The 14,665-nt window shown below is 38.3% G+C and overlaps 1 protein-coding gene and 1 non-coding gene across 2 annotated transcripts; both read left to right on the plus strand.

Moving 5' to 3' along the window:
* The first annotated feature begins 5,044 nt into the window (after positions 1 to 5,044).
* On the plus strand, positions 5,045 to 5,401 carry LOC120252505 (peptidyl-prolyl cis-trans isomerase Pin1-like). The gene has a single exon (XM_039260676.1). The coding sequence runs from the start codon at positions 5,045 to 5,047 to the stop codon at positions 5,399 to 5,401; it is 357 nt and encodes a 118-aa protein (XP_039116610.1).
* A 4,340-nt stretch (positions 5,402 to 9,741) lies between these two features.
* LOC120252626 lies at positions 9,742 to 9,848 on the plus strand. The gene has a single exon (XR_005534083.1). It is a non-coding gene; the product is annotated as a small nucleolar RNA R71 (small nucleolar RNA).
* The last annotated feature ends 4,817 nt before the right edge of the window (positions 9,849 to 14,665 follow it).

Raw genomic sequence — 14,665 nt, forward strand, 5'->3', positions numbered from 1 at the left:
TTTTTTTCTTCTTTTTTTAAACTCACCCTTCATTTTTTTCCTCTTTTTTTCTACTCGCCCTTCATTTTTTTCCATTTTTTTCACTTTCTTTTTTTACTCTCCTTACATCATTTTTCTTTTCTCTTTTTTTTACAATTCCTTCATTTTTTTCATTTTTTTATCTCCTTTTTTTTATCATATTTTTAAAACAAAATATCATTATTGTCTAAAAGAGGCCAAAAATGGAAACATATCAAAACAAGATACATGGCCTAGACTGATTTTGTAAAGAGCATGCTTTGAGTTTCTAAATGATGGTAATAATAAGAAAAAAAGTTTGGAAGGGGACAAGTAATAAAGACCTTGAGAAGATAGCACTTGGAAGAACCATATGCAAGCTACTGTTGAGAATGAAAGCAGGAAGCCTGCAATGCGAACAAACAATGTCTTCCTTAGCTGAGCATGCTTGTACTCATTGACTTCATCTTCAATAGGGACTAGGAAATTTTCAACCATCTTTACAGCAACACCCAAGGAATCTTGCGCTTCTGCCTTTACATGGATATGCAAACTCTCATTTTCTCTTCATAGATCGGGACTCTCCTCCTTTCTTAGTCTTCCATTCAAATCAAAGATAATCCTCTATGCCAGTTCAGTGGGTTTCAAACAGTATCGAGCGGTCTTTGTATTCAACTGAATGCCTAGATCATTGCAAATTGGTAATGGAGACGTGGGTATTTCGACCACCGACCAGGTCTTCAATAAACTCCCATACCTACAATTTCATGTTGATCTTAAGAAACTCATAATTTCGCTTCTTAATCTTTGAATTACGATCAACGACAAAGCCCTTAACAAAAATCATGAAGTTTCAAAAAGACCTAATATTTCTAGAATAGCAGACCTCATCTTTCATCTAGTCCTCCTCTTTCCCTTTGCCAACTAAGATTTCAGTTGCTCTTGGATTTAAATATACTCCTTTCTTTTAAGCATTGACTACAGCTCTTTGCCTTCGACTCTAGCAGGCTAGTTTTCAATCTTTTAGAAAGGCTATCAACACAGGACCAGGATCATGGCTTAACCGATGCCTCATTCTCTTTCATTCTCTTGCGGAGGCATAGAAACAGAAACACCCGGTTCAGTGACGGAGGAGAGTTCTTCTTATTCCTAGGAGCCTGAGAACTTGGATCACCGTGAGGAACTAAGACCAGAACTAGAACCGGGGAATGAGATGATGGCCTTGACACAGAGTTCGTTGACCTCTGGATTCCATAAGGCCGTATCACCATCACCAATTGAAGATGGTCTCAGCCACGGGCTCGACGAGAGAGGGAGAGAAAAGAAAAGAGAAAAAAAGAGCACATACATGCATGGTTCGGAGCTCATGATGAGACAAAGAAAAGATTCATGGTGCATACATGGTTTCTTTTCTTTAAATACATGCATGGATTATAGGTACGTGCATATAGTTTTTTTTAGAAAAAGGTTCAGGCAAGGATTATGTGTATATGCATGTGCTTTTTTTTTTTTTTGTCTTTTTTTTTTTCTTTTTTTTAGATCCATGCCAAATATTATATATAATAATAGATAGAGAACATAGTACCTCTTCTTTCCTTGTCTGCCTGTTGAATTCTCTTCGTTTTCTTCTTCTTTCTTCTCCTCCTCTTCTTCCTCCCTTCTTTTTCTTTTTTTATCTCCCTTTGTTCTTCTCTCCCTCTCCCATTTTTTTCCTCCTTTCCTTCTTCTCTCTGTCTCTCTTTTTTCTTCTCCCTTCCTTCTTCTATTCCCCGAAATCCTCAACATCCCCCAAGCAAAAGATCCTCGCCCACCATACTATTGAGATTCTTTTAACCAAAAATCTCCCCGATCCGCTTCTCCAATATCTGTAATTAATTATTTTTTTAAAAATTTGAATTTGATTTATTATCCGAATTAAAATTTCTTTTTTAAACTCAAATTTTAAATTTATATATATTTTTTTAAATCCGAATTGGGAGATAGAATCGGACTTTAATTAATATTAAAATTCCCTTTCTCTTTTTTTAAGCATGGATAAGCTCAAAATGACCTTTATCCCCCTAAATTTTATTTAAACTCAAATTTAATTCAAGTAGAAATAAAGATTAGATTTTTATTCAAATTAAAACTCTTCCCCTTTTTTTTTCTATATAAACACTCATCTTGAGATAATATATGCTCCGGAAATAATAACCCGCCCAAGCATATAAGAAATGAACAGAGAACATTGTGGTAGAAAATCCGGGCCCTCTTCTGTGTTTAGCCATGGCATTTAAGCTTAAGTATAAGCGCGCTAGCACTGCAGGGGCAAAAGCTACTCTCCTCCCGTGTGCGAGGTTGCATGCCATCATAAAAACTCCTGGTCTAATTACCTTGCGATCACCCGGCATAATAAAAAAGCAAATCCACAGTGTTATAAAAGCAACTAAATTTGCCTTCAAAATAGGCTTTGGAGGGGGATTAGACGCCGACCTATAATTATGTCTTGATCTCCTAAAGAATTCCACCCAATCCTCAAAAAATACATCTTCGTCAACGCTTTGTCTTGAGAGCCATTGGAAGATGTCGAAAAGATTTCTTAGAACAGAAAGTTCAGGGTCATACCTTCGGCAGATTGTGTCATTAGGAGATATGACTTCATCATAGATGTCTCCGGTAATTGGAAGTCCTCCCAATTCCTTGTTGTCCCATAATGAAACCCCAACTTCTCCATGTAAGAAGTGGAAAGTGTTAGTTTCGGGACACATAGTTCTACTAATGCTTTATAAAAGTTTATGTCAATATCATAGCGGCCGACCGAAGCCACAATCCCGCCCACCAATTCTTCTTCAGATAACTCCTTGGATTAGTTATTGACTATGAATTTGGCCCACTCTATATAATACGGAAGATCGATTAAACTATTTTGGATAGGCTCCCTACCTCTCCATCCCGGGCGGTGGTTGATGATTCTAGATCCAAGGGTTTCGAATGTCTTCAAATCTTTTACTTCTCCTTCAGGTTTCAAGCAAATTACATCAGTCAGACTGTCCTCAAACCAACGGTTTGTGGATAATTTGGCAATATCCATGCGGTTTGGATAGCGCTTCACCCACTCTGATTGTTCTCCTCCATATATGATTGCGGGTTCGGCTTCAGAATAGAAGATAGGAGTGTGGCGCATGAAGGCTTGACCTTGGGGTACCTCACTGTAATTTTGGGTCATATCCCAAAAAGGTTGAGAAGTATTGGCCATGACAAGGGAAAGGATTGGGGGATTCCTACTTCTTTCACTCAAACTCACCAAAGAGAATTTCGTGAGACAAGTAGGAAGGGGGCATTTGTTTATATATAAATAATGTGACATATGTCCTAATCGAACTCAAATCGTAAGTTAAGTAAAATTTAAAATATGGATATGTTTAGAATTAAATTTAAACATCCTAATCTTAATCTTAATTAATTATTTGGTTGTCTTGGACTAGAATGCAAATTCCGAGGCAAATGCAAAATGCAAATTACAAAATTGCCCTTGAGAACATATCTCAAGGAAAAATGCAAATTACAAGATTGCCCCCAAGAACACATATCTCGAGGCAATCTCAAATTTTAAGATAATCCAAATACAGCTCCCGAGGCGATGAACGGATCTTGAGGCAGTTTAAGAAGTACAAATCTTGAAGCACTTAAACACACATCCCGAGGCAAATTGAGTTAAAGTGAATAATAATATAAAAAATTAATAAATAATGAATAAATAATAATAATAATAAATTAAAATAATAAATAAATTAAAAAAAAATTTAAAATTTGAAATTTGAAATTATTTTCAAATAATAATAATAAATAAATAAATAAATAAATATATATATATATATATAATCAAAATCCAATCCTTCCTACTCGTTGTGATCTCATGGGAAGTTGGGATTAGGATAAGGGATGAGGGGGTTTTGGGGTTAAGATAAGGATGAAAAAAAAATTTCTTTTAAAAAAAGAAGAGAAGAATTGAGGAAGGAGAGAGGGATTCAAAAAAAATGAGAGAAGAAAAAAGAAATTCAGAGAAGAAAAAAAGATAATAATAAAAAAATAATAACAATAAAAAAATAATAATAATAATAATAATAATAATAAATAAGTAAAATATAATAATAAAAAATAAACTAAATTAAAAAAAATAATAAATAAATTTTCAAATTTGAAATTTGAAATAAATTAAAATTTAAATTGGAAATTCGAAATTAATCGAAATTTAAAAGTTGGGTTTTATTCGTTGTGATTCTTAGGGAGAGGTTAAGATGAGGATATGGACGGGCCGGGTTTTTAAAAGGGAAGGAGGAGCAGAGAAATTTGGGGGGACTAAAAAAAGAAGAAAAAAATATATGAAAAAAAGCTATAAAAAAAAGGAGATCGCCCGCTTTTCGTCGTCGTTGTCGCTGTTCATCGGCGGGGCATGCTTGAATGGCTGAGATAATGCCGCCAAGCATGCTGCTGCCGTTGCCGCTGTTCACCGCCGAGGCATGCTTGAGTGGCTGAAATAATGCTGCCAAGCATGCCGTTCTACAATGTCACTGCTCGATGTAATGATCGCAGTCGCCGCTACGTTCCCGCAAAGTACCTCTCATCATGTATAGCACTGACGGTTCCAAGATCGTCAAAACCTTCCATAACATCCCTGGCGTTATATTGCTAGCGTTGAGCGCCTCGATCTACTGAAGCTCGTGCTTGGAGGACATCTCGGCTGGTTCATCATCTGGACGAAATCCGTCATTTGAGAAGCTGGACTCGGTTCTCGGAATGCCGAATGCACCAAGGTGCTCTTCCATGAAGAGAGGACCGGTCCCAAAAAATAATAAAAATAAATAAAAAGAAGGTTTGAAGAAATAAATAAGAGAAAAGAAAAAAAAAGGAAGACCAGAAGAGGCGATAAAAAAAAGCGAAGATTCATAAAAAAAATGCATATATTCCTTTTCCCTCGTGCTCTCTATACTCCATTTTCGAGAGCTCGTGCAATCTCTCTCTCTCTCTCTCTCTCTCTCTCTCTCTCTCTTTCTCTCTTGGGGCGACAATGGCGTCGAAGCAGCAAGTGCGGGCATCCCACATCCTGATAAAGCACGAAGGCTCACAGCGCAAGGCCTCATGGAATGACCCCGATTGTCGGATCATTAGCGCCACCACTCGGGACGTCGCCGTCCCAGAGCTCTGCTCCCTCCGTGACAACATCACCTCCGGAAGGACCCACTTTGAAGAGGTCACCTCTCGTTACTCCCACTGCAGCTATGCCAAGCGCGGCGGTGATCTAGGCGATTTAGGACGAGGGCAGATGCAGAAGCCTTTCGAGGATGCCACCTTTTCTCTGAAAGTTGGAGAGATGAGTGACATTGTGGACACTGACGGTGTTCATATCATTCTGAGGACTAGTTGATGCTCATGCATTTGGCCTTCAAACACTGCCATTTTATCATTGTTTTTGAGCTTTTGCTCATCTACATGCATGTTTTTTTCCCTTGCTGCATCTTCTTGTCCAAATGCATAAGAACCATAAGAACATCGTTTGACAGAGATGCATTATTTGAGTGGTTTACGTGGCTTTCCATCTATGATAACTTATTCACAGAGCCCTAGAAAACCTTTGTTTGTCGCAAAAAAAAATAATAAAAACTTAAAGCAATGAATCATCCATTATTAACTGGAGAAAGGACTTGGAGTCGTGAAATAAAGAGAACTGTTGGAGATAAGCTAAGAAAAGAAGCAACATATATATTTGTATCGGCTCCAGAACTTTTATCTGAATTTGTGGAATTATAATCAATAAAGCATGATCTGCATGTTGATATGGATTCAGTGTTCTTCTCTTTGATGTGTTTAGTGAGATCTCTCTTCATTTGTCAATTAGTAACTTGATATCTATGAACAGTTGTTAGATGACTAAACTTTTAGAGCTTATCTAAAAAAAGTTACAACTTTAACGAGTTTGGACATGGAATAAAAAAAAAGATCCGACCCGTTAAAAGGTTGATGAGGTTAATGGGTCGAATCTTTTGTCACAAAAGGTTGAAACCTGATCCGATATAAAGGGATTGTTATTCACTATCAAGGCACACTATGCGTAAAAAGGCCAAGTCTTTCATGCACTTCCATCATCTCCTCCATGTCGGCCATGGCGAAGCAAGACAAGGAAAGCATCTATCCAAACTCGCAGTGTCTCACCTTCGCTGAGAAGCAATTAGAGGGTGGCCGTACCCTTGCTGATAATCATATCTAGAAGGAATCCACTCTTCACTTGGTGCTCCTCCGCCTCTATGGTGGTAACTAAGTCGTATGCTTCTCTTGTTCGCTGGTGATGACGTTTGGAGCCAGCCCCATTCATAAGCATGCATATGCGCATGATAAAAAAAGAATTCATTATATGCATGCATGCGTGCATGACATAAAAAATGAAATAATAATAAAATAAGTAAAAGAATTGATTTCAAAGCCTCTGCAAATATCGGCTTCTGATTTTCATATTGTAAAGATTTTGGTCACCAATATAAACAAGTAGAGCAATGAAAGCCTTAACATATTAATTGGAATATGCCATCCTTTTAATATGCAAAAAAAAGGACATGGTGGTCATTAGAAATGGAAAACCTAATATGTGTAAAGGATGTGCAATATAAAAAAATTGAGAAGTATGCATGCATATATGCATATAAAATAAAAAAAGTAAGCATGCATCCTCACATGCATGTAAAGGAAATAAAAAAATAATAATAAAAAATGAGTATGCATGCATGCATATAAAATAAAAAAAAGTAAGCATGCATATGTGCATGAAAATAAAGAAATAAAATAAAAATAATAATAATAAAAAAAATGAAAAGCATGAAATAATAAATCAGGCCACTAAGATCTCTTCGTTTATATATATAAAAAAAATTCATTATATGCATGGTTATGTGCATGATATAAAAATTTTTGAGAAGCATATTAATAAAAATAGGGTGTGCATGCGTGACATAAAAAAAAATATATATAAAAATATATTAAAAAAATATTGAAAAATGAGAAGCATGCATACATGCTTGACATAAAAAAAAATAATAATAAAAAAGAAATTCAAATTTATATATATAAAAAAAATCCTCACAGGTATCATTTGAAAAAAAGAGGGTAGGTCCCACACATACAAATGACCACCAAATTTCAGTTCTAGTTTGACACATTGAAATAATTGGCTGGCAAATTAATAAAAAAAATCATTGAACAACCAAGGGATTGAGAATGAAACAAGAAAGGATAACCTAATACACAAGATTTTATCTGTGTAGTAAAGTTGCTTCCGAAACAAATCCGGTCATACTTGTTTGATTGCATGATGACCATTTGAAGTTTTGATCATAGCCTGAAGGATCCATATAAGGTGAAGAACCCACAGAGAAGCCAAGTGTGCCCTCTTGGTGCTGAGGTGGAAACTTCTCATTCTTGCACTTGCATGAGAAATAAAGCGCCTCCTCTTTTTCTTTCAGAATAGAAAACGAGACGATGTGACTTGATTCATAACAAACAAAGAATAGTCCACTCAGAACATATCAGTGATGAAAACAGGCTAGCAAACTGACAAATGGAGTAAACATTTTTTTTCTCTCTCACCGAAAGCTATGAGAATGTAGTGATTATATTCCTGGGATCTTTGTCCTGTAAAAACTTATGAATCAAAACATCCGAAGAAATGACAAAAAACAAATAATAATTCGAGACATCAATAATACGGCAAGAAGGCTCATTCCGAGACAACCACAATACTACAAGAAGGCTCATTTTGAGGCAACGGTGACATCTAAAAAAAGATTGTTTTTTTAATGATATACATATCTTAAGGTGGCAACAAGGCAGGCAACGCAGCGGCGAGGCACAAGCAGCGACAATGATATAAAATATATGTATATATATAAGTGATGTAATAAATATGTTAAATAAATAACAAGATTTATAATTCGCAAATCCTTTTACTTTTACTTGTACTTTTGCCTTTAATCGGAGATTCCTATAACCTTGGGGCGTTTCTTGTGACGTCTCCTTGCATGCTTCATCTTTCGGATCAATCTTCTTCATGATCCCCGGGGTAGGTTGCACCTTGTCCTTTGGACCAAGTGTCATGATGTCTTCATTCTCTGCCTCTTGGTCTAACAACCCCTCGTACGGGTCCGAACACATCATTTCTTCCACATATTCATCTATTAGTTCATCGGTAGTATCAAGAAAGTATAGAGTATTATTAAAGTTTAGAGAATGTCTCATGGCTTCGGCGAGGCGATATGTAAGCTTGTCATCCCCAACCATGTCGATAAGAGCCTTGGAAGTACGCAAGAACGGCCTTCCAACTATCAATGGGACATCGACATCCTCATCAACATCCAACACTACAAAATCCACAGGAAATATGTACTTGTCAACTTTCACAAATACGTTTTTGATGATGCTCCTCGGATGTCTCACCGTTCAGTCCGCCAATTGAAGTGTCATCCGAGTGGGCCTAGGCTCTCCCAAGCCTAGCTTTTGAAAGGATGAGTAAGGGATGACGTTGATGCTAGCCCTTGAATTTGCCAATGCCTTCTCTTTACCCAAATTACCGATGTTGCACGGAATGATAAAGCTTCCGGGGTCTTTATTCTTCTTCGGCATTTCCTTTGTATCACCGCCGAATATGAAGGATCTAAGATCACAGATGCACTCTCCTACAACTTTCTCTTGTTGGTCAAGTGGTCCTTGAGAAACTTTCCATAGCGAGGCATTTGAGACAACACCTCTACAAATGCAATCTTGATATGCAACTGCTTGAATAGACCCAAGAACTTCTTATATTGCTCATCATTTTGGTCATTCTTCAATCTTGAAGGATAAGGGATTCTTGGCTTGTAAGGTGGGGGTACCACCTCCTCCTCTTTGGCTCTCTCCTCTATCTTCACAACCTCGGGTACTTCAACATTGGTCTTCTCACTCAGAAGCTTACCCTCAACCTCACGACCACTTCTCAAAGTGATCACCTTTACATGTTCTCTCGAATTAGTTTCGGTGTTACTAGGCAAGCTTCCTTGAGGTCTCTCCAATAATGACTTCACAATTTGCCCCCACTTGATTTTCTAAATTGTACAATGAAGAGGTGTGGCTGCGAAGTGTGGCTTCGACTGACTGAAACCTTGTATTCGACGATTGGATGAACTTGGTCAAATCTTTCTCTAGATCGATCATCCGGGTTTCGAAACCTGAAACTCGATTCTCCATGTTCGAGGCTTGTTGTTGTTGTTGGAAACCCGGTGGTGTCATGGCCTTTTGTTGCCCTTGACTATTCCATGAAAGATTCGGGTGGCTCCTCCAACACGGATTGTAGGTGTTCCAATATGGATTGCCTTGGCTTCTCATTGCATTACCCACAAAGTCCACTTGTTCTACCGAGGATGTACCACCGATAGAAATCCGGTAATAGGATGAAGCATGTCCTCCCCCACACCCAGTGTAACTAGTCAAGGCCGCCACTCTAGGAGAAGTTAGATTATTTAACTTCTTGCTCAATGAAGTAACTGCATCGATCTCATGAAGTCCGGCTACCTTTTTCTATCTCTTGTTTTCCACTAATAACTGTTCATGGCTATTTCTTCAAAGAGATGTCGGACTTCTTTAGGGGTCTTGCTTCCTAAGGTAACTCCTGCTGCAGTATCAAGTAACTGTCTTGTGCTCGGGTTCAACCCATTATAGAAAGTCTGAATGATCATCCACTCGGGGAACCCATGTTGGGGACATTTCCGTAGGAACTCCTTGAACCTATTCCATGTCTCAAAAAGAGACTCCAATTCCATTTGCACTAAGGAGGAAATTTCATTATTGAGCCTCGCAAATTTTTCAAGAGGGAAATATCATGCAAGAAAAGCTTCTACCATCTCCTCCCAAGTAGTAATCGATGCTCTGGGTAATGAATGTAGCCATGGCTTTGCTCTCCCCTTCAAGGTAAATGGGAAGGCCCTCAATTTGATAGCACATCATCCGTAACTCCATTAATCTTAAGCATGTCACACACTTCCAAGAAGTTCTCGATGTGGTTGTTCGGATCCTCATCGACCAAACCATTAAACTTTGCTGACTACTATATCATCTTGATGAATGCTGGCTTGAGCTCAAAGTTCTGAGCTGCAATCTGTGGCTGCACAATATTAGACTATGTCACCAGAACTGCAGGTCTGGCGTAATCTGATAGTGTCCTCTGTTGTTCATTCTGTTCTGCCATATTTTCTGACCCTTGATTTGACTGTCTTGCATAGGTTCTTTTCCCCTTCTAAGAAGTGTTCGTTCAAGTTTAGGATCTCCTTCAACCAATGTCGAAGGGTTCCCTTGGGTCATAACCTGGAACTGCAACCAAAGAAAGAAAATCATATCAGAACGATGGAAGAGTAAGTAAGTGTGAAATAGAATAAATGGTGAATAGCTAAAACAGCAAAGTGCAAAGTGTTTCTAAAACGCCTATTCCCTGGCAACAGCATAAAAAACTTGATAAACGCAATTTTGCGTGAACCGTAAGTGCACGGGTTTGTTGAAGTAATAATACCCTGGTGAGTGGGTAGTCGTATCCACAGGGAATAGTGATTAGAAAAAAAAATATTGCTATTTAACTAGAATATAGATGAATCGATGGTGGTGTGAACAAAATCAATGAAAATAGAAATAAGGAAAGAAAAAGGAGGCGCAAATAAAAGATAGGAGCGGCAATCGACAGAAATTGGGACACCCGGACATTGCTCACCCTAGGACTATTGTTTTAAGTGTAAGACCAACCATTCTGTTTCTCAACTGATACTTAATGAGTCGTTGAAATACTAAAACACACGGTCCCAAACCTAAGGTCAACCGTGACTAACCCTACACTATGCCCCGGTGGAAAAAACCCTATTCCATCATGTAGATCTAACAATTTGGTCTAGGCGAAAGACCCCTAGTCACAATTAAGCCCCAGATATTAAGGATTACTTCAACACTTCACACTGTTGCTCACTCAACTAAGCCCCAGAGGAGTTCATCTCTTAGCACTTCACTCTATTGTGACCACAAAGAACTCTTGGAATGTGGAGGTAGGAAAGAGAGGAAAGAGAACTTTCCGCTACCTCTCGACTCACCCTCTCAACCATCTCCAATCTAGCATTGTCTAATCCTTATGCTGTGTCACTCATCCACAAAGGTTACCAAGGTGGACTCTCAATCCTAGTGTCACTCTAACGGAAAATCAACTCAACAAGCATTCATAGGTAAAACCCCCTTGATATTCGTGTCGATGGTCTTGTGGAGTGGCCGTGTCTTCTCCAAAGGTTCCCTCGTCAAGCCTAGGGCACACCTCACCGAAATGGTGCAGATGAAAGCTTCCCCAATCACTATCTTCCAAAGGAACGCAGTGTTAAAGGCTGTAGAACCACTCCAAAAACCTAGCTAAAGCCCCTCTAAACCCTAGCCACGAGTGCCTCCAAAGATGGTGAAGAGATGGGCAAAAGATGGGAAAGGGATCCCCTAATCGGGCTGAAATCACGGCTTTAAATAGGTTGGAATTAGGCACCCACACGGGCGTGTGGAATTTCCACAGGCCCGTGTGAATCTGTAGGAATTGATTTTCTACGGCCTGTGAACAGTGACTGTTACAGTAACTTTGCTACAATGTTACAGTAACTTTTCATCGAGGCCACGTGAATGGGCACACACATTCATGTAATAGATCGTGTTGCTTCTTCAACAAAATCACATTTGTCGACAATCTTGCTAGCATTGCACAAGTCTGAACACATTAGTATGCCTGCCTTTGTGCTCCTCCACTTTGCATGTTCACTCGAGCACAATGGAGGTTAGCACACACTCACGTGTCCTTGAGCAAGACTTGTGTCTTTACGATTGTTTACCTCAAGATTTCATCAACAACATGCATTTATGACCTACTTTAGTTTCTTTCTACCATACTTGTCTACACAACCGTAGATGCACAAAACTAACACAAATACACATGTATGAGTGATAAAATCTGAGAAAAGTAATGCTCATTGTAAGAAAATAATACTTTGTATTACTAATACACTAGCACTTACCAAGCTCCTACTCCCCCATACACCACCACAAGTGAACCAAGTAGAGACAAATTCATCACCTTGTTGCAAGAAAAAGAAAAACTTGAAGAAAATGTGGAGGAAAGCAAATGAAAGGTTAAAGAAAAGCATGAATATATCTATGTCACCACCCCGGGAAGTAGATTGGTCGTACTTCGAGGATAAAAGTGAATTCCATATTTTTATGCCTTTCTATAAACTTCCCATGTTGCAACGCACCCAAGGAGATCGGAGGTAACTTCCCTCCATTTGTTCCACCTTGAAGGTAAGGATGAAGATACGTTGAGCTAATGACGTTAAACAAACACTTATTGGGAGGTAACCCAAGATTTCATTCCATTCATGTTGTTGCTTTTGTTTTATTCTGTGATTAGTTGTTGTGCTTCTTTATTTTCTCACTTTTGTTATGCTTTACACTTATGCTCATCTTATTTGTGTGTTTAATCTTTCTTTTCTTGTGCTCATTCTCTTGTGGTGTTGTATTTTTCATTGCTTAGAGTTTCATGCTCACGTGATCACCATTCACATTTCATACATGTGTAGTTTTATGATTATTATCATTTCACGGATGGTTGAGGTTTCTTGATGATTATTCATAGTGTTTATGAGTGTTTGATGAGATTACATGCTATTTCGATGTGTTTTTAAGTGTATTTCAATTGGTTGATGATTGCATGAAAGTTTAGAGGTGTTTGAGAGTGTTTTTGCCACTTAACAGGTTGCTTCACTGGCTATTCTATCCCGAGAAGCTTGGCCGAGAGGCTTTCCGGGCTTCTCAACCCGGCATGTCGTGAAGCTCTTGGGTGAGCTTCACGGCATTCTTGATGGGCGTCAATGGACCCGTGAAGGCTCCCCAAGAGTTCACAGGGGGTTTAACGGGTCAGGCAACCTGTTATTAGCCCCACTTTGGCCACATTTTCTCTCTCTCTATCTTATTATTCTTCTTCTCATATCTCACTCAATTCTCCACCATTTTCACTTATTATTTCACCATTTTTCTTCAAATTTCTTGCTCTAGATCACTGCCTACGCTTGGTCACTTGTTTGGCAAAGTTTATTGGGTGTTTCACCAACATTTTCATCAACTTGCAAAGGTATGTCTCTCTAAACCCTAAGTGTTGAGAATGTTCCTCCTTCTTCTCTCCCCTTATTTTCTCTTGATGAATGGATGAATTTTTTGTAAGGGATTGATTATTTGTCATTTTGGTGGGTTTTTTAGGGGATTTTAAGCATTGTAAAAAATTTTATGCTCCATGTGTAAAGAAAACTTTTCATTCTCTATTATCATGATGACTTGTTTCTTGTGAGATCGGTTTGATCACTTGCCTCATGTCTTGTAGGGATGCCAACGAAGCGTATGGCGTCCAAACGAGCAAGGAGGGATGACTCCCTCCTACCATTGAACCACACTTCAAGAATAATGAACACAAGACACGTTACACACTTTTGGCCCGAAACTCATTCGCCATTATCATGAACATAGATTGGAATGGATTAGAAACCTTGGGCTTGGATGGCAGCATCATGGAGCACATCTCCACTTCCACCAGACATGTAGCACGCATGAGCTATTTTTGTGATGTTTTTGGTTGTTTGTTTGAAGTACTTTGTCGTATTTTGTGTTATGTTTGATTTTTTGTACTATGTAGTTGTTCAGTCCCTGCTAAATTCTATCCATTTTGATTTTTATCAGCTTGCTTCTTCATATTTATGAGTTTTGAGTTATGATATGCTTCTTGATCTTAACAGGACTATAATGATAAGAGCTTTGTGTTCATCACCCCGTTTGGACCAGGCTCTCCTCATATTCATGCACATATTGTTCACTCATCACCGAAAATGGGGAAGTCTCTTTACTCCATCTCCTTGTGCTTATTTACCATTCTTCATCATATGCTACTAATTTAGCTACATTGAGGGCAATGTACAACTCTAGGTGTGGGGATGGGGTATTATATTGATTGCATGCTTGTTTTACTTGTGATAGCTATGATGCTTTGTTTAGAACTTCCTAGCTACAAAGAATGATAGATGTGAGTTATATCTATACACTGCAACCAACCCATCACTTGGTTATTGGTGTTAGTTTGTCAAATTCTACACTCAATTTTCTTTTAAGAGCTTTTGGTTCCTTTATTATTTTCTTTAGCCTTAAGTGAAGTGTTGAAGCAGGTGTTATACCAGGCGACATGAGATATAGTGTATATATATATATGGACTCTATGATAGTATTCCTCTGCTAATTTAGCACAAATGCATCTATGTAGACTATAATCAAGTAAGTTCGGTGGCTCTTGTGCCCAATCAGCATGTGCATCCTTCAGAAAGATTTTTTGTGCGGTCTACAATAGTCGGACTTGAAAAAAGAAAGAAAAAAAGGTGTGTATGTATGCATAAAAGAAAAAAAAAATCTTGATTGATCTCCAGGAACCTGTTGTATAATCACTTGAAGGCTAAAATTTCATTTAGGAACTAAGCGACTCTTCACTGACTATTGAGAGTGTCTTTAGCATTTCTAATGCCAATTTTCAGAGTGTGTGGGGTGAATGGACCCCTGGGGTAATCCAGGGTAA

The sequence above is a fragment of the Dioscorea cayenensis genome, chromosome 21, assembly GCF_009730915.1.
Source record: "Dioscorea cayenensis subsp. rotundata cultivar TDr96_F1 chromosome 21, TDr96_F1_v2_PseudoChromosome.rev07_lg8_w22 25.fasta, whole genome shotgun sequence".
NCBI classification, from domain to species: Eukaryota; Viridiplantae; Streptophyta; class Magnoliopsida; order Dioscoreales; family Dioscoreaceae; genus Dioscorea; species Dioscorea cayenensis.

Coding starts and splice junctions, on each gene's coding strand:
- LOC120252505 (XM_039260676.1), top strand. CDS start 5,045: ATGGCGTCGAAGCAGCAAGTGCGGGCATCCCACATCCTGATAAAGCAC.